Raw genomic sequence first — 22,015 nt, forward strand, 5'->3', positions numbered from 1 at the left:
TGTGGTTACCATGCTTTATTCAATAAATATTTATTGAGTGCCTTTTGTGAGTGAGGCATATGTGAGACAGCAGCAGTTAATAAGGTAAGTCCCTTGAGCGTGCATTCTTAAAGAGAGAAACAAAAACAAGTAAATAAAAAGTGATCAAAACAATTTCAGGTGGCATTAAGTGCTATAAAAAGCAAAACCAAACAGAGTGAAGTGATACTGCCCAAGGGCAGAAGAAGGGATAGAGATACCATTTTTGGTTGCAGCCAGAACTACCTAATCTCTTCAAACCCTGTGGCCTTAAGCAAGTCATTTGTTCATTGTTTTGGTTTCCCCAAATCTAAAATACGATTAGGGATTTTTAACACCTGACAGTCTTTGCTAAGTGATCCAGATTTCCTATACCCTTCATTATCCACCTAGGGGACAGATCTCAACTATTAGTTTTTACAGCCAAAAATGTGATCTTTTGTCCCCACTCTGATTTGTCTTTAACAAAGTCTCTTTTACCTTTATGCAACTATTAATTAATAAGAAACTCTCTGCTAAAACAACTTTTCTTCATTGTGTCTCTCTCATTTACAAATGCAAACTCAGCACCTTCAACAAATTCCTTCCATGTGTCTGCTGTGCTCAAAAAAAAGTAAAAAACAAAACAAAAAATCAGGGGATCCCTGGGTGGCTCAGCGGTTTAGCACCTGCCTTCAGCCCGGGACGTGATCCTGGGGTCCCGGGATGGAGTCCTGCGTTGGGCTCCCTGCATGGCGCCTGCTTCTCCCTCTGCCTGTGTCTCTGCCTCTCTGTGTGTGTGTCTTTCATGAATAAGTAAATAAAAATCTCTTTTAAAACAATGAAACAAAAAACCAGTTCTTTCCTTTGGCAGTGGTTGCTTTATTCATATTATGTTGGTTTTACGTGCGATGCCACAAGCTAACCATCCACTTTGCTTTTAACATTTCTTTGGAAGATTGACTCTTGCTTGCCAACAGATTAGTAAGCAACTATCTGAGGAGTATGAAAGGATTGTCAACCCTGAGAAGGCCACAGAGGACACTAAACCTGTAAAGATCAAGGAAGAACCTGTGAGCGACATCACATTCCCTGTCAGTGAGGAACTGGAGGCTGACCTTGCTTCTGGAGACCAGTCACTGCCCATGGGAGTCCTCGGGGCTCAGAGTGAGCGCTTCCCATCTAACCTGGAAGTTGAGGCTTCACCACAGGCTTCAAGTAAGAAAACAATTGACTGTGATTCTGGGATATCTGCCAATGTCAGCACTTCTGGCATTTTGGAATCAAACTGTGGAGAGGAGAGGAAAAAGTGGGAGGGGGCAAGAAAATAGAAAGCCTAAAAAAACAAATACAGCCTCACTGATCTAGATATGTCAACATTCTTCTTTGTAATTAGTGAAGGGAGGACTAGCACAACTTTACAGGCATTCTTTAAAATAATTCCGAGTTAGGGTGTAGATGCAATAGGTGTTCTATTGTTGAGTACTGGAGCTAATTTAGCTGACCCAGCTGGGTGGGCAGATGTCCCCTTCATCCCGTACTTAGTGTGCTGTATTTGTCTTTCCTTTTTTTTTTTTTTTATTTTATTTTTTTATATATTTTTTATTTTTTTATATATTTTTTTTTATTTGTCTTTCCTGATGCTTGTACTCAGTAAGACAACTTCCACACAGATGAAGGAAGGCTAATTGCTCAAGGCTGTTTGAATAGTTGGGCTTCCTTGCTAGAGTACCCCCAAAAGATTCGACCAGAAAGGGACTGAAATAGGGCTATCCAATCCGACGCAGCTGGCCTTTTCCAGACAGACTCTGTGATCACCCTAGGAACCAGGATACTTGATCCTTCTGTCAGATTGCAAATTAGTTTCGATCCTCAGTTCTACTCAAATATAAATTGTCACTTCATCAATGCACAAATGATACAAGTAACAAATCCTAAACAGAATCAGGCCACATTATTTTTTTAAAACATTTTAAGCTTTTATTTGAGAGAGGGCGCACACATGTACACAAGTGGGAGGAGGGGCAGAGGGAGAAGCTGACTCCCCACTGAGCTGGGAGCCCGATGCTGAGTTTGATCCCAGGGCCCTGAGATCATGACCTAGCAAAGTCAGACACTTAACCAACAGCCACCCAGGCGCCCAAGGCCACATTTTTTAGTGTTGGCCAGAGAGCCTTTCACCATGAAAGAGGTAATAACCACAGAACAGCTTTGCTAGAACAGAGACAGGAGGGCCAAAGAGAAATTGTTACAGATTTAGGAGCCATGACACTCTTCAGCAGTCTAGGAACTGCTGCCAGCATTTTGTAGTAATCGTTAAGTTCATACTGTGAGAGAGGACCGGGGACCCAAACAAAAGGCAGGAAAACAGGACAGCCTTATAGAAGGAAGGAGGGAAAGAAGCAACTTAACACCTGATTAAGAGCCTGTGGTTGTGCCTGCCTTTGGGCCATGAGACAGGGAATCTTTCCACCTACATAGTTTTACTTCCCTGATTTAAGGGAAATGGCTGGTGGGTGAGGTGGGGTTAAAGTAGGGGAGGAAGTGGAAAGCAAAATACTCAGAATACTTAAAAAAAAAAAAGAAAATACTCAGAATTATTAGTTTTAGGAACAGAGGATGACCACCTAACCTTGACTCCAGTCAAGTAGACTCAGACTGAAGACTGAGCTCAAAGGCTAGGAATCTGCCCCGATGAAATATTTGTCTGCTGTGTTCCAGCCTTGGCTTACCACTGGTTGTATTTTCTTCCATTGCCAGGCACAGAGGTAAATGCTTCCCCTCTTTGGAATCTGGCCCATGTGAAAATGGAGCCTCAAGAGAGTGAAGAAGGCAATGTGTCTGGGCATGGCGTGCTGGGCAGTGATGTCTTCGAGGAGCCCATGTCCGGGATGAGTGAAGCCGGGATCCCTCAGAGTCCTGATGACTCAGACAGCAGCTACGGTTCCCACTCCACTGATAGCCTCATGGGGTCCTCCCCTGTTTTCAACCAGCGCTGCAAGAAGAGGATGAGGAAAATATAAAAGGTAAAGGGGAGACTTTCTCTCCAAGCTTCATGTATTACATTTGTTTCCATAAAAGGTGACGTGACTCTTACTCTGAAACACAGTGAACTTTCCCGATTTCATTGGAGCTGACTTTAACCAATTAGGTTTGCGTTTTACTTTTACAGCTAGTTTTTGTAGTTTTCTACAACCAAGCCACCTTTCACAGACACTTCACAATACCGGGATGGTAACCGGGAGACCAATGCACTGTCCCGGACTGTTGTCTTTGCACAACTGAGAAGAATCCTGCTGCTTGGCTGTATATTGCAGGGATATCGTACAGATTGAGATTCTTATCAAACCTCAAAGCTATGCTTGAAGAGATTCACAAGTAAATATATGCTGATGTTAAATGTCAGTGTTTTCACTGAACTTGCTTCACTTTGGGGCCAAATCATTGGGAACCTGGTACTAAAACCTAACAGGAAATAGCTAATCCCCCTTTATCGATCAGTAGTCTTTCTGAAACACGTTTTGTTGTGCATGATGTCTCACAAAACCAGGGGTCTGTGGTGTTTCTTCAGACAGCCCTCATCTCGTCTGCGTCGTTTCTTTTTTGTTCAACTAAGCTTTACCCCTCAAACTCACGACCCCAGGTTCAAGAGTCACATGCTTTCCTAAGCCAGCCAGGTGCCCCTCTTCTTCGTTAGACTTCACTCCATCTACCCTTATTCTGTCATTTTCTTATTTTTCCATTCAGATTTTTAAAAATATTTTACCATGTATGTTTCCTTCATTTTCTGCATTGGGAACAAAGCAAACAGGACCTGTCCAAGGACAGACTGGTGCTAGTTACATTTGTTGCATCTACTTGGCCGTCAGAGGACAATAGTCCATCCCTTTACCAGAATTCAGCATCTGCACTGTGCTCCTGCTGGCTAGGCAGCTAAAAGGCTAGCGGTACACATCTCTCTCCTTTACATCATGTCTTCAACCTTACATTGTTACCCATCACAGGATCAGCCCTGCTTGGCATCTGATGGTCTCAGTCATTTGTTTATTAAGTGAATGATTAGCACTGGAATTGTTAGCGGTAATTAACAAATGTGTGCTTTATGCCTTGATAGCGGGTACCAGCATTTAAGTACTGCTCAAGTTTGCTTTCCGGGTGCAGAATACCAGTCTTTTGAAATCTGCACACTCTTTTAAATGACCAAAATCAATGCACAGCTTTAATTAGTATATTCCTGAATGCCTTAAATGTCTGAGGCACTGAGAACAAAGATGAATGCAGGGTAACCTAGGTAGCTTTCAGGCTGTTAAGCATCTCACTTTGACTCAGGTCATGATCTTGGGGTCCTGAGATCAAGCCCCGAGTCTGTTTTTCTCTGCCCCTCTCCCCACCCAAGCGCGCACATTCTCTAATAAAAACTTAAAAAAATCTCAGATAATTTATAAATTTGCTAATTGCACAATCCTGAACACAATTCTCTAAACTCCCATCCACACCTAGCTTCATCTTTCCCTATTTATGAAAGCAGATATCAGGCAGTTTCCATAAAGTAGTCATCTAGCATTTAATTCATTCAGTTGGCAGACACTTATTGAACACCAATTATGTATTGGTTTTTGTACAAGGTATACAAAGATAAGGAAGACTTTCTCTCTGTCCTTATAAAATAGAGCTTAAGGAATAGGGCTTTTTTTTTTTTTTTTTAAGTAAGCTCCACACCCAGTATGGGGCTTGAACTTACGACCCTGAGACCAAGACCTGTGTTGAAATCGAGTCAGATGCTTAACCAACAGAGCGACTCGGGCACCTCCAGACAAATTATTTTTTAAAGAAGTATTCAAAGGCACTAAAAGGGGAAAACCAAGTATGTTCAGAGTCTTGCTTTGCAGATGGTTTCCTTTTGAACCGTTCAAAGTTTTAGCCTAGTGGTTTCTAGATATAGAATATTGAAATTAATATCTCTAAGTATAGATACCTATAGATCGATATAGGCTTATAATCGACAGGTATAGAACACTGAAATTAATACTTAATGGCAAAATAAAATACTTTTTGGAATATTTACATTGGAGAATAGGCACCAGATGGTTAAGGTTAGGTACTCTGATATAGCAGGTCGTTTTGAGATACTGGAGATTCTCAAGGCCTGGAACTGTCACAGGCTATGGTAGTTAGGGCAGTGGTTCTCAAACTTCATGTACATGGGAATCCTCTGAAGGACTTATTAAAACAGATTTCTAGGTCCCACACCCACAGTTTCATTCAGATCTTGAGTGTTGTGTCTCTAACAATTCCCCAGGTCATGCCGATGCTTCTGATCCAATGACCACACTTGAGAACCACTGAACTGGAGTACAGGTTAGGCAGGGATAAACTTTCCTGAGAGAAACGCAGTTTTACTGTGTCCTGTGAAGAATGTGGAGGCAGGGCAAACCCTACCAAGGTCATTATTTATATATGGAATATGCACCTGACCCAAATCCATGGCCTTTGAGTAAATTACAAAAGATACTTTGCCTTAAGGTTAATGTATAATACAAACGGTGCCTGGCTCTGTATCAGTTACTTGGTTTATTTACAAGAGAGACTTTAGTAAACATCCCCTCTTTTACTGAGACAGGTTTGGACACGTGGCTTTAAACCTCTGTGTTGAATAGAAGCGAACCTACTTGCAATTACATAATTTTCTTATTTGAAATTATGACAGGCAGACTTAAAGTTAAAATTTAAAACTCTTTATCCAAGTCACCATCCAAAGCAGGATTCTTATTCATTAATCCTATGTTTTGCTCACCTTCTTCAATGAACCTGTTATTCTACAATGAGGTACTTCGTGTGAGGCACCTTTTGTAGCCAACATTGACTGGTTGCCAAGCAGACTGCTGCCACCCTGGGAAGCTCATGATTCCTCTCGCCCTTTCTGCTAAAAGGAGGGGAATTCATGGTACAGGGTCAAGGGCAAGACGGGAGAGTAGAGTACAGATCCAGCCTAATAGAGATTTGAGGTGAATAGTAAGTTCTCTCTGTTCCATCCATCAGCAGCAAAAGTACTTAAGTTGAAATGATAAAACGTGAAGCCTGTTAGGTCCAATGGTCTTGTATCCCTGGCTGCATCTGAGTCAAATTTCCCTATAAGAGAAACACTGCTACTCTGAACAAAATTGTCCTTTATAGTAGCCCCCATCAGAGGTTAGGATAGTTCCTTCAGGGTTCCAAAATTTCAGACTTCTAGAAACTACTTGTTGTTTCTCTTCCAGTACTGTGCCATTGATTCTTGCATAAAATTCTGGAATGCTGGCTCTTCACGGCTTTCCTCTGTAACTGCAAGGAAAAAAGGTCAATTCTTAACTTTCCCATTAGAAAGGTATCAGATAATGGTAGATTAGAGCTGCTGTCACTAATCCATCAGAAACAGTACTCTGCTTCTAATAAACTGTTTACTTCTCCCAAAGAAGAAATATCTTCTACAAGCATGCTCTATTTATCATGTTGCCCAAAACGTACAATTTCTTTCATCTATGAGTGGGGAGAATACCTCCCTCATAAAGTAACTAAAATGAGGTCCCGCTCCTAGGTATTTTTAACCAAGAGAAATATATACAGCAGCTTTATTCGTAACAGCTAAAATCTGGAAACAACCCTAATGGCAATCAGCTGATGAATGGATAGACCACTCATGGTAAAAGGCATATCATGGCATATTATTATTCATCGGTAAAAAGAACATACTTCTGACACAAGGATGGACTGCAAGAGCATTACACTGACTGAAAAAAGTCAAACGCGAAAAGCTAAAACACTGCGATTCCAATTATACAACGTTCTAGAAAAAAGCAAATTACAGGAATAGGAATCAGATTAGTGATTGCCAAAAACTAAGTGTGCAGAAAGGGAACTGAATAAAAACAAGCATGAGGAACTTTTGGGGGTGGTGGAAGTATTCCGTATCTTGACCTATGTTGGCTGTTACTAATGCACATATATTTGTTAAAATTCAGCAAACTAAAAACTCTTAAAAAGGGTGGGCTTTACTGTTTGTAAATTATACCTCAATAAGTCTGAGTCAATGAGCCATTTGATGTTAGCATCCAGCATACTGGACGGCAAAGAGAGGTTTGCTCTTGGTCGTAGCTAGAACCGAAAAATGTTTCAAGAAACGGATTCTGATCACAGTCCATAAACTATGCCAGATGGAACCCTGCTGAGGCCACCTTATGCATTCTTGCCCCTCACGCCCTAAGTGTTCTTTTTTTTTTTCTTTTTTTTTTTAAAGATTTTATTTATTTATTCATGAGAGACACACAGAGAGAGAGGCAGAGACACAGGCAGAGGGAGAAGCAGGCTCCATGCAGGGAGCCAATGCGGGACTCGATCCCGGGTCTCCAGGATCACACCCTGGACTGAAGGCGACGCTAAACCGCTGAGCCACCCAGGCTGCCCCTCACCCCCTATGTATTCTTAAGAGAGTATTTACAGAAAACAAAAATTCTAGATTTCTCAAATGGATTTCGAGCTAAAGATGAGAAGACACAAGACTAATTAAAAGCCTGTAATGAGCTCAATGTTGACCGTTCAGTAGAGGCCAGGAACTCTCAATACATGAACTCTTTCCTGCTGCTATATCCAATGCCATCTCTTCTCTCCCCTATCACTGGCTGCATGTGTAAGGTTTCTCTGCATAAGAAGCTCCCGAGCAAACATGATGGGGATGAGCAGCTACTCTCTTCATGAGCCACTTCAGCCACCTCTCACCTCTGTGATCAATATCATCAGTATCACTGTCGGCTTCGTCATCCTCTTCATCCAAAGTTCCCCGAGTCAGGATCAAGTCAGAAGGGTCAAGTGCAGGAGATAAGCTGTCTACAGAGAAAACACCAATCAGTAGCATGTCATGAACCTATATGTCCTCAAAAAGATGATTCTGATTCAGTGACTATGGTTATAAATTGGCAGGATGAAAGTGGTCGTGATAAATATAAATGCAGGATTTTACCTTTTCTAAATGTATTATTGTTAATACCACTTAACTTTTACAGTAGTATAGTTCACAAAATGCTTCCAGGATCCCAGTAACCCCAAGGTGCTCTTTTTAAGCTGAAGAAAATAATTTTCAAGTAGCTCGCCCTCTTTCATTCTTACTAGCTCCTAGAAGAGGCTATAGTTTTTCTTATGAAGACTAAGGACATCTGAGCAGATGCAGTGTGCTGGGGAGTCAGGGTAAAGGAAGATCCAGATGGAAATTTAAGTTCTGAGGGTCTGAAGAGAACAGATGGTAAAATGGCAGGCAGCAAAGGAGCCCAGATATTATTCAAGAAAAAGAGGGAAGGAGGAAAATGGGAAACTGAATCTACTCTTAGAGACTAATTTCCTACTCCGAGAAACTCAACTAGGGCTAAGTCCCAAGTAAAGTCGAATTCAGCCTGCGAGGGTTGGGCTTTACAAGAACCTCCATGATGCCACATATCCTAGAGCCTTCAGGAGGCTCGTCAGAGAAAAGTCAGCTGGGGATTGAGGAGGCCAACAGTGACAACAGCAAGAGACACAGATCTCTGGGGGCCTGCGGCCCTGAAGACGGACGGTGGCATGGCGTGTTAACAGTCAGAGCTTCAGTCGGTGCCTAACTATACTTGGGATGCTCCCCCAATAATTTACTGCAAGTCTTCAACCTTTAACAGGTTATCTGAGTGTGAAAGACCTTTTGCAGCAGATTGAACACTTACTGCTTCACATATTTTTTTAAGATTTTTAATTTATTTGTTCATGAGAGACAGAGAGGGAGAGAGAGAGGCAGAGACACAGGCAGAGGGAAAAGCAGGCTCCATGGAGGGAGCCTGACATGGGACGAGATCCCAGGTCTCCAGGATCATGCCCTGGGCTCATCAGCTCAACCGCTGAGCCACCCAGGCTGCCCTGCTTCACATATTCTTGAGTGATTCAAAGGAGCGCAGCACACAGATGCTTATGTCGCTGAGGTGTGCGAGGATGGCCAGGCCAGTTCACTTAACTGGGAAACGAGCCACAGTCCAGCACCTCCCCCTCCAAGCTGCTTTGCATTGACTATCGAAGATACAGCAACAGCTTTCATGAGTAGTACTTCATTCCTTAAAGGTCAGTCCATCCATAAGTGTGGATGGGTGGGGGTGCATACATACGAAATATGAGCGCCAATCTAGAAGCCCCTAAGAATCAATGACAAAATGAATTCAAACAATAAGAAAATACAGGGGCGCCTGGGTGGCTCAGTCAGTGGAGTGCCCGATTGTTGGTTTCAGCTCAGGTTATGATCTCATGGGTCATGGGCTCAAGCTCCACACTGGGCTCCTCACTCTGTGTTGAGTTCATAAACTGAGCTGAAACCAAGAATCGGGCGCTCCACCGACTGAACAACCCAGGCGCCAGCTTCCAATTCTTTCTTCCTCTCCCTCCCCCTCTGCCACTCCCACCTTATGCGCTTTCTCAAATAAACAATCTTTAAAAAAATTTAAAAACAAAAAAATTCACAAAAGGGGCAAAATAAAAAGACTAATATATGGAAATAAAACACCTTCATATACACAAACACAACCCATTACAAGATACAATGGTTCAGAAAATCCCATTTCAACACTAGAAGAAGATAAAATCCTTGGAAAATTTTAACAAGAACTATGCAAAAATCACATGAGGAAGAAATTCCTGAAAAATACAAAAGTACACTTGAAAATATAAACATAGTCCTTGTTCCTGGATAGGGGGACTCAATAGGACAACTGTCAGTTTTCCCTATATTAATGAACATAATGCAAGACCAATAAAAAATACCAAAAAGTTTTGGTTTTTTTGTTTGTTTGTTTTTTTAGCAAGCTAAATTAGTTGATGCTTAAGTTCATGTGGAAAAATAAACATGCAATAGCATAGGAAATGCTAAAAAAGAAAAATATGAAAAAGGACTAGCCAAAGCAGACATTAAAACATTCTATAAAGACCCTAGATAATTATAACAGTGTGGTACAGACCCAGACAGTCCAGAAGAATAAGACAGGGAGTCCAAAAATATACCCAGGTACACATGGAACTTTAGTATTCCATCTCAGATCACTGGGGCAAAGGCAGACTTTTTGAGAAATAGGGCAGGTACAACTGTTTATAAAAAAGGTAACACAGACCTATACTTCACACCATCCACAGAAGAAACTCTAAATGGAACGCGGATCTAAAGGCAGAGAACGAGGGCTGCCTGGGTGGCTCAGTCGGTTAAGCCTCTGACTCTTGGTTTCAGCTCAGGTCATGATCTCAGGGTCGTGTGACTCAGCTCCATGTCAGGCTCCATGCTCAATGAAGAGCAAATTCTGTCTCTCCTCCTTTTCCCTCCTCCCTCTTTGCTCCTACCCCCTACTCACACTGGTACGTTTTCTCTCTCTCTCTCTCTCTCTCTCTCAAATAAATAAAAATCTTTAAATGTAGACAATGATTCCATATTAAGTACTACAATAAAACGTGAGTGAATTCCTCTTTAACACAGTATAAGTAAGGGATTCCCAATTATCACTCAAGATCCAGATGCAGTGAAGAGAAGGCAAGTAAATTTGACTACATCAAAACAAAACAAAAATTTTCACCAGGAAAAATAACACCATGGACAAAGTCAAAAAACGAGCGACAAACAGCGAGAAAATATTTCCAACATGCATCACAGAAAACGATACTATCCCTATTAGATTAATGGATATTAAAATTAGTGGGTAAACATGTGAGAATTAAAAGGACATTCGTAGGGTCTCAAAGCATCACCCACAAAATACTTATCAAGGGAAAAATAACTTTTCATAGAAAAACCTGGCAGACACCACTTTGAGTACTTAAAATTAACATCACCAACAATGGGACAAATCAACATCATGTGTCTCCTGATGTGATGCATGGAAAAGTCACAAATTCCACTTCTGTAAAGTTCTGCCAAAAAGGAGCCACCTGAATTGAGTCCTGAGGGAATATCAGTCAAACCCAAGCTGAGGAACATCCTATAAAATATCTGTCCCACATACTTGCAAATTATCACTGCTGTGAAACACAAAGTCTAAAGAAACATTCCAGATTAAAGGAGAGAGAGACAAGACAACTAAATGCAACGCAGATCCAGGATTTTCTCCTGCTGTACAGGGCAAACAGCTACACCTAAATAAGGATTACACACTATACGACAGTAGCAGTGTTCATTTCCTAATTTCTAGTAATGAGCTTATACAAAATATCCTTGTTTTAGGAAATACAGACAGAAGTATCAAGGATGATATTGAAAAATAAGTGTATAACTTACAGGACTCTGAAAAAAGGAACATGTTTTGTTTACAAATGTATACTTATATACAAAGTCATACATCATGAGAAGAAGACAATGAAGCAACGTGGTAAAATGTTGACATTTTGTGAATCTGGTTGAATGCTACATAGTAATAATTCTACTAGCCACACAATTTTTCTGTTAATCTGAAAGTAGGTCAAAATAAACAGGAAACAAGGGAGGAGAGTGGAAGGCAAAAAACGTATTTAAGAAAACTGAGTGGGGGGATGGGGTAACTGGGGGACAGGCGTTAAGGAGGGCACTTGATGTGATAAGCACTGGGTGCTATTATGCAACTGATGAACCACTAAACTCTACCCTCAACTTCCTAATACACGGTATGTTCACTAATTTAGGTAATTTAGGTTTTTTGTAAAGTGTTTAAGAAAATAGAGAAGACATCAAGTATCTAGCTGAAGTAAAGCAAAACCTACCTGAAGAGGAAGAACTCAAAGAGGTATAGTTAAATACAACGTCCAGTTTACCTTTGCAAATCACACACAAAACAAAAGCAGTAGAATAGATAAATACATTGATCAGTCTCAAACACATTATATTTTTATCCTTTTCTCGCTCTTAAACAGAAGTTATCTTCCTGCTCAGTGGAAATACGCATATCATCCTTTCAGTTCCTAACACCAGGAGACCCTCCAGTACCTGTGGCAGTCCCTGTGTCCAAGGCTACAGAGCCCATATCTTTCCGAAGGCGTTCCAGTTGTTCCTTCTGATGCTGGCTCTGTGCATTGGCCTGTACACACAAAGAAAAATATCTTCATATTAAAAAAGGAGTCCTAGGGGGTGCCTGGGTGGCTCAGTCCGTTAAGCATCTAACTCTTAATTTCGGTTCAGGTCATGATCTGTGTAGCTGAGCATGGAGCCTGCTTAAGATTCTCCCTCCCTCCGCACCCTCCCCACCCAGGTAACACCCTCTCTCTCTACAAAATAAATATAAATCAAATAAAATCTTTAGGGAAAAAAAAATAGGAACCCTGAATTAGACGCCAGACTTGTAACAGGAGATGACTAAGTATACACACAAACACTAGAGGCTATTTAGACATTGAGGCAGGTAAGAGATAGCAGATACAGAAACACCAAGCAGTGTGGATCAAGATAGCACAAGTTCAGACTGGAGGGCTCTGCAGAATGAATTAGGGGTTGCAGAAGTTAGTCACAAGAACCCATCAAAAGAACCGTCAAGCAGACTCAGCAGTGATAAGGGGCCCAATGGAGCTGAAGGGGGCAGGCCAAGCGATTATTTGGAATAAGCACTGTGAACCACTTTTTTCTTAAAATTCTATAACCAGCTCTTAAATGCAGCTTAGAGTAGGAGTGGGGTGGGGCCCAGGAAGTGCTTAGCAAATCTAACAGGAAAAATCAGACTTTAAGAAATTCACATAAAGAGAAGAAAAACAATTAAGGGGCCCTCCTGCATCTAGACAGCACACATACAGGTTTACTAATTTAAAATAACAAACACGTAGAACATACACTGATAGCCCCCCAAAAAGTATTTATGGCAGGAGGATTAGTGCGTGGTTTAAAGTTCTTTTTTAGTGGCCCAAAACATACACATAGCCTCCTCTCTTACCAGTGACTTCTTCAGACGTTCATATTCAGGACGATACTCCCTGGAGAGAGAAAACACTTTCTAAATTCCTGTGTTTAATAATCTGTCCTGCCCGCCTCCACATCATTTCCATGTTCCTAGGGCTCTGACAGTAACAGAAGACCTTACTTTACTGAATGTTAGATGGAACAAGTCTTAGTCACTGATATTCTATCCCTATGGAATTAAAAGTCAAAGTGCTTGTCCCCACTCTGAAACCAGCAAAGAGACAAAAAACTGCTGGCCGGGAAAGATGAACTCTGTGGAGTTCATGTCTGATGAGCTCATCATTTGTTTGGATAAACACAGTGATGAATAAAAGAAGGTAGGCCTGTTGGGCTCAGGAAGCTCAATGTGTAATTATGTGGCTTATCTGGGCAACAACAAAAGGGTCTGTCCTGAGGCTTTGGTAACACACAGAAAGACCCCTTCTCTGATGAATCAAAATCAAAATAATGTGTCTAAAAATCACCATGTGGTTGTTAGAATCTTGCTAACAAATGAAGCCAAAGGAAGCCAATTATCATGCCACCCCCCAAGGAAAGTGTTCGGATTACATTTTCCTTTAAGTAAACAGAATTCCAGTATTAACCTGATAACAGTAACAACAATCCTTTATCGTAAAATGTGCTTGCTATGTGTCAGCCATTATACTAGGTGCTTCAGATATATTTTCTCAAATAACGCTCACAACCTTAACAATAAAATGCTACTATCCCTGATGTACAAATAAATGATGAACACCTGCTAAGGCCACCCATTTATTCAGTGGAGAAAACAGAAATCCAACCCATGTCTGTCTGACTCCACAGGCTATGTTCTTAATCCAGGGTCAGCCAATGTGGCAAACAGGCCAAATCATGCCTATTTTTGTAAATAAATTTTATTAGGACACAGCCATGCCCATTCGTTTGCAAACTGTTTACGGATGCTTTCGCCCTACAATGACAGTTGAAGAGTTGCAACAAAGATCGTAAGGCCTACAAAAGCCTGAAATATTTACAATCTGGCTTTTTGCAAAAAAAAAATGTCTGGGGCGCCCGTATGGTTCTGTCCGTTAAGCATCTGCCTTCAGCTCGGGTCATGATCCCAGGGTCCTGGGATCAAGCCCTGCATTGGGCTCCCTAATCAGCGGGGAGCCTGCTTCTCTCACTCCCTCTCTGCCTGCAGCCTCCCCTGCTTGTGCTGTCAAATAAGTAAATAAGATCTCTTAAAAATTTTTTAAAAAACAAAAAATGAAAAGTCTGAAGACTCTTGCTCTTAATCAGTAAATACAGTGAAAGTTGTACACTATGTTTAAAGAAGGTTAATGGAGACTTCTTATCCCTAAGTGTACACACACAGATCCAGTACACATCCAAATGACAAATATAATACCTACACTGTGAAACCCAAATGCTTTGCCTGGCAAAACTGCTATCGTATCAGATTGTGGGTTACTAAAAATGTCATCAAGAGGATTTTTCCTTCATCCTCACCTTTCATATTCTTCTGCAGCACTGGTGACTTGCACGAAGAGTTCATCTAAGCCTGTACCCAGAACAGCAGACACACCCACCACCTGCCAAAAGCATCAATGCCACTGAGCAAACAACTGTGTATTTTTAAATGGTGTAGATATTATTTTGTTCAAATGTCATAAAATCTTCATAAAAGAAGTTTAGATACCTCAAGAAGTCTCAGGCAAAGGGTGAAGCTAAAACAAAACAGCACACATACTCAAAAGCCATGGAAAGAAGTTTATGGAAAAGAGAAGGCTGGATAAAAAGAAAATTAGGAGAAACACACAGCGAGGCTTCTCATCTATTCCCTGTCAAATCTAACCACTGCTTGTTCTCTATAAAAATTATTATCTTGGGTGCCTGGGTGGCTCAGTCGGTTCAGTGTCTGCCTTTGGATCGGGTCATGGTCCAAGATCCCGGGATGGAGCCCGGCATTAGGCTCCTTGCACAGGAGGGAGTCTGCTTCTCCCTCTCCTGCCCCTTCCCTTGCTCATGTTCTCCCTCACTCTTTCTCTCAAATAAAATCTTTAAAAAAAAATTAGTATCTCAATGCCTTTGCTTGAGCAATTACCATCCTCCCTGCCATCCCGACTCACATTTGCTTATGTAAATCATACCCTTCCTTCAAAGCATACCTCTAATGCTATATCCTCCAAAATCCCTCATTTCAAGAGTGATCTGCCCCTCAGCAGCATCAGGCCCAACCTCCAATCTTAGTAAGATCTTTACCACAATATATTATGTTTCAATTCTGTATGTACCCTTCTCTTTGAACTAGATCATAAACTCTGAAGGTAGGGTCTTTATCTTATTTATCTTCTTTTTTTTTTTAAGTAAATATCCAATGAGGGGCTCGAACTCATGACCCTGAGGTTAAGAGCCAGCCATGGGGTACCTGGTTGGCTCAATAGTTTGGGCATCTGCCTTCGGCTCAGGTCATGATCTCAGGGTCCTGGGATAGAGGCCCATGTCGGGCTCCCTGTTCGGCAGGGAGCTGGCTTCTCCTTCTCCCTCTGCCCTTCCCCCTGCTCATGTGCGCTTATTCTCTCTCTCTCAAATAAATAAATAGAATCTTTAAAAAAAAAAAAAAAAAATAGCCAGCCACCTCTACTTTATCTTTTAAACTTCCAGTTTTAAAACTGGACAGCAACATGCAAAAGAAGAGGTGGGAAAAACCTCCAATTTTTAATAAGTAATGCTTTAAATGCTTTGTGAAAATACCAAACTTCTTTTCTAAGATAGGTTCAACGCCAGCCCTATGGTTAAGAGAATGTCTGAAGGGACTGTCAGTATAAGCAGAGGAGAAAGTTTACCCTAAGTGAGCTGTAAAACTCATCCAACACCAGGCTCATTGAACGAGTCAGGTTACTGACATATGTAGTCTCTTGATTCAAGGCATCTTGGAAAGCTTCAAAATCTTGCATCCATTCCACTGCAAAGCTGTGATCAATGATGTCAGTCTGTACCAAACAGAAGACAATTATCAGCAATCAGAGGTGTGTTTAGATACCAAACAACGTCAAAAAATTTTTAATTACATGCCAACCACAAAGCAATTATTCGTATTTTTTTTTCTCTGCTTCTCCCATTTCCTCCTCCACTACAACAAACCATAAAGGACCACGGCTACTGTAAATAAATGAACATATGTGTTCTCTTGGTTGAAGCCGACCCTTCACTATCCACTGCCAAGTGACCATGACCACAGTAGATGCCAGCACATTCTAGGCTCTGAAGTCATGTACTCTCTTGAATCCTTGCTGTCGACTCAAGAAAAGTGAAGTTTTCTGTTTTAATTGCTCTGCCAATTAACAAGCAGTCCCTCCCCCATATACATAGTTGTGATTCTGAGGGATAACCTATACACTATGATTGAGGGGCTACTCTATCCAGTTTTAAATTACTCTGAGGAGAGCCAGTAATAAATATTCATTTAATTCGACTGAATCTTTTTCCTACAAACGCTCATGACTTTGTTTCAGTTAAGTTTGAATCTATTCTCCGACATGTGAAAATCCTCACCTACCCAAACCCCTAAACCTTCCAATAACACAAGGTTCTGATGAAAAAGAAATACTAAACCACAAAAGGAAGGAACCACTTACTTTATTCATAACCACAATGAAAGGCAGCTTGGTTTTGTACAAGATGCTGAAAATCAAACATCAAGACGTTATCAGTGAAAGCACTTAAGCTCTTGCTTACCCAAGTGTCAGTCTGGTAGAACCGAGTAACGAGAACTGGAATGGGTTCAGACGCTACATATAGCTATCCATCCTGACACAGCCCTCACAATCTACTCTCCCAAAAGGAAGAGGTACTTCACCGCTACCATTAGGCAAACAGCACACATACGTTCTCTTTCTTTCTTGGGGTAATAATGCTTTGATATTCATCTGGTTTTCTGTGTATGGTTTTTTAGTCTGGTTGTTTCTACCAAATAATTGTCTCTTTTAAACAATATATATGGAAACTACGCTGTCAGACATCAGATTTCTATTTGGACTACAATTTATTGCATCTACCAAGAAGGTATATCCCTAGTCATAGGAGAAGGCACAAATGCTGGTGATGGCTTTTATGTATCCACCAAATCAAATTCTCTCAAATTTCATAATAATTTCCCTTGCTCTATGTCGAATGCACTCACATACCCTAGTAAGCCATGTCTCTCTGTCCGTAATGACACCAAGTTGGGGCAAACTTGTGCTTTTTGGAATCATAGATAAATCTCTTTATTCACAATCTCTCATTTTATAATTTAAGTCTACATGTCATAACACAGAAAAGGAACATTTAGATCAGAGGGCTCTATTCTATTTAGACTCGTTTCATTCAACTGCGAGCAACTACCAAAAGGTTCGTGTTCATACACTACCTGTTTCTGTAACAAGCAAAGGGGGAAGATGAGAAGCTGGTCAAAGAGAATGCTAACACATATGCCTCTTTTCTCATCTAATCTCTCCCCAGCTCACAACTACTAAACTGAGGGGCACATCTGAATGAGCACAAATCCAGGTTGGTAAGCACTCAGGACTCAAATATAAAAAAGAAAAGAGGAGGCCTCCTACCTTGATGTAATACCATGGCCCACCAACAATCCATTACCTGCAGGCATAGAGCATATTGGACATGAAGGTCACTGGATTGGTACTTCTTGATGTATCCATGACGTATATGACAACTGTGGGAAATGAGGATGCCTAAAGCCACAAAATAATCACAGCCTTAGTCAAAGGACTCATGACCTATCTCCAAACTCTTTTCCCACCTTCCTTAGCAAGGGAAAACCACTTTAGGCAGGGTGCCAAGAGCTTCCACAACTAACTTCCCATATAGCATCCCACTCAATAAAAACTGCTTAACCAGTTTAGCTCTCCAGTTAGTCTAACAAGTCCTTAAATACTCACCAGGGCTTCAGTGATGATTGTCCCAGAAGCTGACCACGTGAAAACCTCAATCTGTCCAGGTGTGTCAATCAAGACATATCTGTATCAAGAACAACCATTCGAGAAGTATCACACCTGTGAAATACTGAAAGATATTCCAGCACACGTAACACTGAACATCTGCTTATCCAAGAAGAAATAACCTCTTCACACTGTCAAGTCTAACTTCCTCCCACTGCCCTTAAAACATATACTACCTGTCCAGTATTCATGATACCAGGCAGGAGTAGCAGTCTACAAATTGCTGCAAATTATCACAGAAGAAACTATGATCGTTTTAGAAACACACTGTGTTAAAAATGAGAGATAAACAAAACCAGAAGGCAAATCCCTTGGGGAACCATCTGGTTTCTTGGGGTCGTGGTGGGGGGGTTGAAGGAAGGTTTTGAATTCTCTATAATGAGCATATAGTCTTTTATTTTTTTTAAAGATTTATTTATTTCTTCATGAGAGACACAGAGACATAAACAGAGGGAGAAGCAGGCTCCCTGCAGGGAGCCCGTTGCAGGACTCAATCCCAGAACCCTGGGGTCACGACCTGAGTCAAAGACAGACACCCAACCACCGAGCTACCCAGGCGCCCCTGAAGATTTATTTTTAAACAAGGGTTAGAAAGGTACTTCAGAGATTTTAATGCCAACAAATGTGTTTTCCCAAGAGAAGGCAGGGAGACAACTGAATTTGGACAAAGTCTTAAAACACCTCCTGGGAAGCCGTGGGCATATATGACAGTGATTGGGGGTAGGATACTATTGAATTTAGCTCATCACTGTAGAGCATCTTAATGATTTCTTTTGCCCACCTTTTTGTTTCACTTCTAATGGTTTCATCTCTATCTACACCCTTTCAGAGCCCGATGGTATCCTGAAATCCTTGAGACACGTCAACTACAGAGTAATAAACAGGTGTTAAGCCAAAAGCACTTACTTAGACATGTTCTGGGCCTTCTCAATAAATTTCATCACCTGAAAGAAAAAAGATGCCAATTAAAAACAGGATCCATCTTCAATACAAAAATCACCGTTTCCAGGGCGGCCCACCTTATAAGCAACTATCAACTACTGAATCTCTAATCTCTGTTCTCAGTCTTAGGACACCAACTAATAAACTCCATGAACTAAGGAAACACAGTCACATCAGCAGCACTGACACACCCCAACACCCCAGAGTGTACTGCAGGGTCCTGAGAAGCTGAAGACGATCTCTCACTTTCGGGTCATATCTCTTAGTACTTTGGTATAAAATGTTTAACAGCCTGTCTCTTGGAGTGACATGAGGGTAAAAAATTCATGATTACAAAACACCACTCTTGTAGAAGTAGGAGAAAAACCTAAACAGTGACAATTTATCTGTCACATGTAAAAAAGCCCCATTATCTTTCCATTCCATGCCTGCTACCCCTCCCACTCCCCAATCCTTCCCTCCATCCTCAAGGTGACACTATAAGCCAAGATCAAGAAAAGAACCTAGATTTTTGTTTTATTGGCCATCACCAATATTAAATGTGAAGTGTCTCACAATACTGATTATCCTGTCATAACTTACTTCTCTATCAAAATGTTTACTTATTTTCCATATGTATATCCAGGTTTATTGCTCTTCTTTCCCAATGTGAGCAAGCTAGGCATTCAAAAGTCAGAGGTTTTTGGGGATCCCTGGGTGGCTCAGCAGTCTGGCGCCTGCCTTTGGCCCAGGGCGTGATCCTGGAGTCCCAGGATGGAGTCCCACATCGGGCTCCCGGCATGGAGCCTGCTTCTCCCTCCTCCTGTATCTCTGCCCCCACCCACCCCCCTCTCTATCAAAAATAAATAAATCTTAAAAAAAAAATAAGTCTGTCATCTGTTTAATTAAAAAAAAAAAAGTCATAGGTTTCTACACAGTCATGTCTATAAAAGTAAAAACAGACATACCTGATCAAATCTGGTAGCAAAGAGATTGAGTGAGGTCACTATACCGCCGTTTGGCCCAAGCCCGTACCTGGACACCAAGTTGAGGATTTAAATTACTTACAGATCAATTTAGGTGATGAAACTCACACTTAGGATATTATTCACTACATAGCACCGTAACCTTAGTGTTCCACAAATGGAAACTGGCAGCTAATCCTTGACTAGTATATACCACACAAACTTAACCTCACAAGGAATTTTCATTATCAACATCTTCCTCATTCCTTTATCATTCTGGGGATGCCTAGGCAAAATGAAGAGATTAAAGTGACCAAAATCTAACAGACAGATGCACTTGGCACTGACAGCTTAATGGTATTAGACGCTAAGGTCTTAAAATATCACTGAAGATATCACACTCCTTGCTCTGATCCTCACTGGTCAACCTGCTGATTATTATTGGTCTACCCAGCTACATCTACCTGCAAGGAAAGTACACATTTCATACAGCATGTACTAACACTCAATGCTCTTAAATAAACCTACTCATTTGAGTCTCCCAATCAGAGGAGGCAGTGGCCTCCAGGGCAATACTACTTTGTGGAAGCAAGGCATGGCACCAGCTACCCAGCCTCCCACTCTGGGTGCTTTCTAATTACAACAGCCCATAGTCTAGAAAGATGGTAAGAAAATTGAAACCACAAGGTGTAATAGTCTAATCACCTATAATACCTCTCCTCACTCATCTTTCTATCCTCTTAAGTAAATTGCTTTAAAGCAGTTAAATGCTTTTGCTAGTATATTTCACAAAGAAAATGCAGAATACTCTCAAAGCCACAAAATACAGACAGTAACTAGTTAGGGATGACTCCATGAAGTAGATGCAGAAAAGGATACTGTTTCATGACTTCTTTATACTTCACAGTGTCACGAATATCTGGGAGGCGGGGAGAAGAATTCAATGGAATTTAACACATAGAAACAAGGGAATCCCTGGGTGGCTCAGCGGTTTAGCGCCCGCCTTCGGCCCAGACGTGATCCGGAGATCCCGGGATCGAGTCCCACGTCGGGCTCCTTTCTCCTGCTTCTCCCTCTGCATGTGTCTCTGCCTGTCTCGCTCGCTCGCTCTCTCTCTCTCTCTCTGTGTCTATCATGAATAAATAAGTAAAAAGCTTAAAAAAATAATCTTACAAAAAAAAAAAAAAACCCCACATGGACACAATATAGTTTGAGACACTCCACCTATAACATCCTTAGACAATGGGCCTCTCAAGTCATCTCTGCTTCCTCTGAGGAAAACAAAAATAAGTTTCTCTCCTGGTATCTCAGTTACTTTTCAAGTCGATTTTCTAAAGTTTTAAGCTAAGGTCACTGAACTGTGATACAGAAAAAAGCAAGATCGTGAAGAGAAGAACGGAAAGGCAGAAAGTGCCCTGCAAGTATCTTCCTACCAACAAGAAGCTGAAACCAGCCTTTCAGGCTTCTCTTGTCTGCATTCTCTTCTACTAATCCCCCCAGCTTCACATTGGTTTCCTTCCTTACTTGGTAACTGGCAAGCAATCCATGAAAAATGTTAGGCTACGGGCTCAGAAGTTATGGTAGAAACAGTCTGAGACGAGGAGAGAAGTTTTGTGTGTGTGTTTAAGATTTATTCATTAACGAGAGAGAAAGAGAGAGAGAGAGAGAGAGAGAGAGAGAGAGAGAAGCAGGTTTCATGCAGGGAGCCTGACGTGGTACTTGATCCTAGGTCTCCAGGATCAGGCCCTGGGCTAAAGGTGGCGCTAAACCACTGAGCCACCTGGGCTGCCCTGTGTTGTGTGTGTTTTTAAGTAATGTAGCCAAGTTGGTTTTTTTTTTTTTCTTCTCTAAGATTTTCTTTAAGATTTTATTCATTTATTCATGAGAGACACAGAGAGAGCAGCAGAGACATAGGCAGAGGGAGAAGCAGGCTCCCTAAGGGGAGCCAGATGTGGAACTCGGTCCCAGGACTCTGGGATCATGCCCTGAGCATGAAGGCAGACACTAAACCACTGAGCCACCCAGGAGCCCCAGGGGAAAAGTTTTATACAACTTAAGTACCTTAGCAGTGATCACACGCAAAGAAAAAGGGAGCTAAATCAAGAAAAAACGTTTATTTCTTACTAACTGCCTACTGGTAGCAAGGGGTAATGCAGACCTGATTTTTCAAAGGGAATTAATGCATCCAGTAATATCTAACTGTCTAAACCTGTCTACCAGCCTACAGACTC

The 22,015-nt window shown here is 41.4% G+C and overlaps 2 protein-coding genes across 16 annotated transcripts in view; one reads left to right on the forward strand and one right to left on the reverse strand.

Moving 5' to 3' along the window:
• LOC140601953 (STAGA complex 65 subunit gamma) overlaps positions 1-19,704 on the forward strand; it is a 29,458-nt gene extending 9,754 nt beyond the window's left edge. For 3 of the 10 annotated variants that reach the window (XM_072771481.1, XM_072771483.1, XM_072771482.1), the window contains exons 5-6: positions 978-1,215; positions 2,758-3,402. In XM_072771481.1, the coding sequence (XP_072627582.1) occupies positions 978-1,215; positions 2,758-3,020 (501 nt within the window). In that variant the 3' untranslated portion in view covers positions 3,021-3,402. Of the gene's footprint in view, positions 1-977; positions 1,216-2,757; positions 3,403-12,166; positions 12,237-14,423; positions 16,371-17,398; positions 17,447-18,727 lie in introns of those variants that run through there. The other 7 variants (XM_072771484.1, XM_072771485.1, XR_012005019.1 and 4 more) reach the window with 6 other exon arrangements.
• Positions 1-22,015, reverse strand: part of LOC140601956 (GPN-loop GTPase 1) — a 24,857-nt gene continuing 2,842 nt past the window's right edge. For 2 of the 6 annotated variants that reach the window (XM_072771492.1, XM_072771489.1), the window contains exons 3-14: positions 20,664-20,703; positions 19,788-19,854; positions 18,805-18,842; positions 17,839-17,917; positions 17,537-17,631; positions 16,534-16,579; positions 15,742-15,888; positions 14,405-14,487; positions 12,909-12,948; positions 11,975-12,065; positions 7,750-7,857; positions 5,717-6,318 (exon numbers count right to left, since the gene is read on the reverse strand). In XM_072771492.1, the coding sequence (XP_072627593.1) occupies positions 6,233-6,318; positions 7,750-7,857; positions 11,975-12,065; positions 12,909-12,948; positions 14,405-14,487; positions 15,742-15,888; positions 16,534-16,579; positions 17,537-17,631; positions 17,839-17,917; positions 18,805-18,842; positions 19,788-19,854; positions 20,664-20,671 (888 nt within the window). In that variant the 5' untranslated portion in view covers positions 20,672-20,703 and the 3' untranslated portion in view covers positions 5,717-6,232. Of the gene's footprint in view, positions 1,286-1,985; positions 2,993-5,716; positions 6,319-7,749; positions 7,858-11,974; positions 12,066-12,908; positions 12,949-14,404; positions 14,488-15,741; positions 15,889-16,533; positions 16,580-17,536; positions 17,632-17,838; positions 17,918-18,804; positions 18,843-19,787; positions 19,855-20,663; positions 20,704-22,015 lie in introns of those variants that run through there. The other 4 variants (XM_072771493.1, XM_072771491.1, XR_012005021.1 and 1 more) reach the window with 3 other exon arrangements.

The sequence above is a fragment of the Canis lupus genome, chromosome 12 (assembly GCF_048164855.1).
Source record: "Canis lupus baileyi chromosome 12, mCanLup2.hap1, whole genome shotgun sequence".
NCBI lineage: Eukaryota > Metazoa > Chordata > Mammalia > Carnivora > Canidae > Canis > Canis lupus.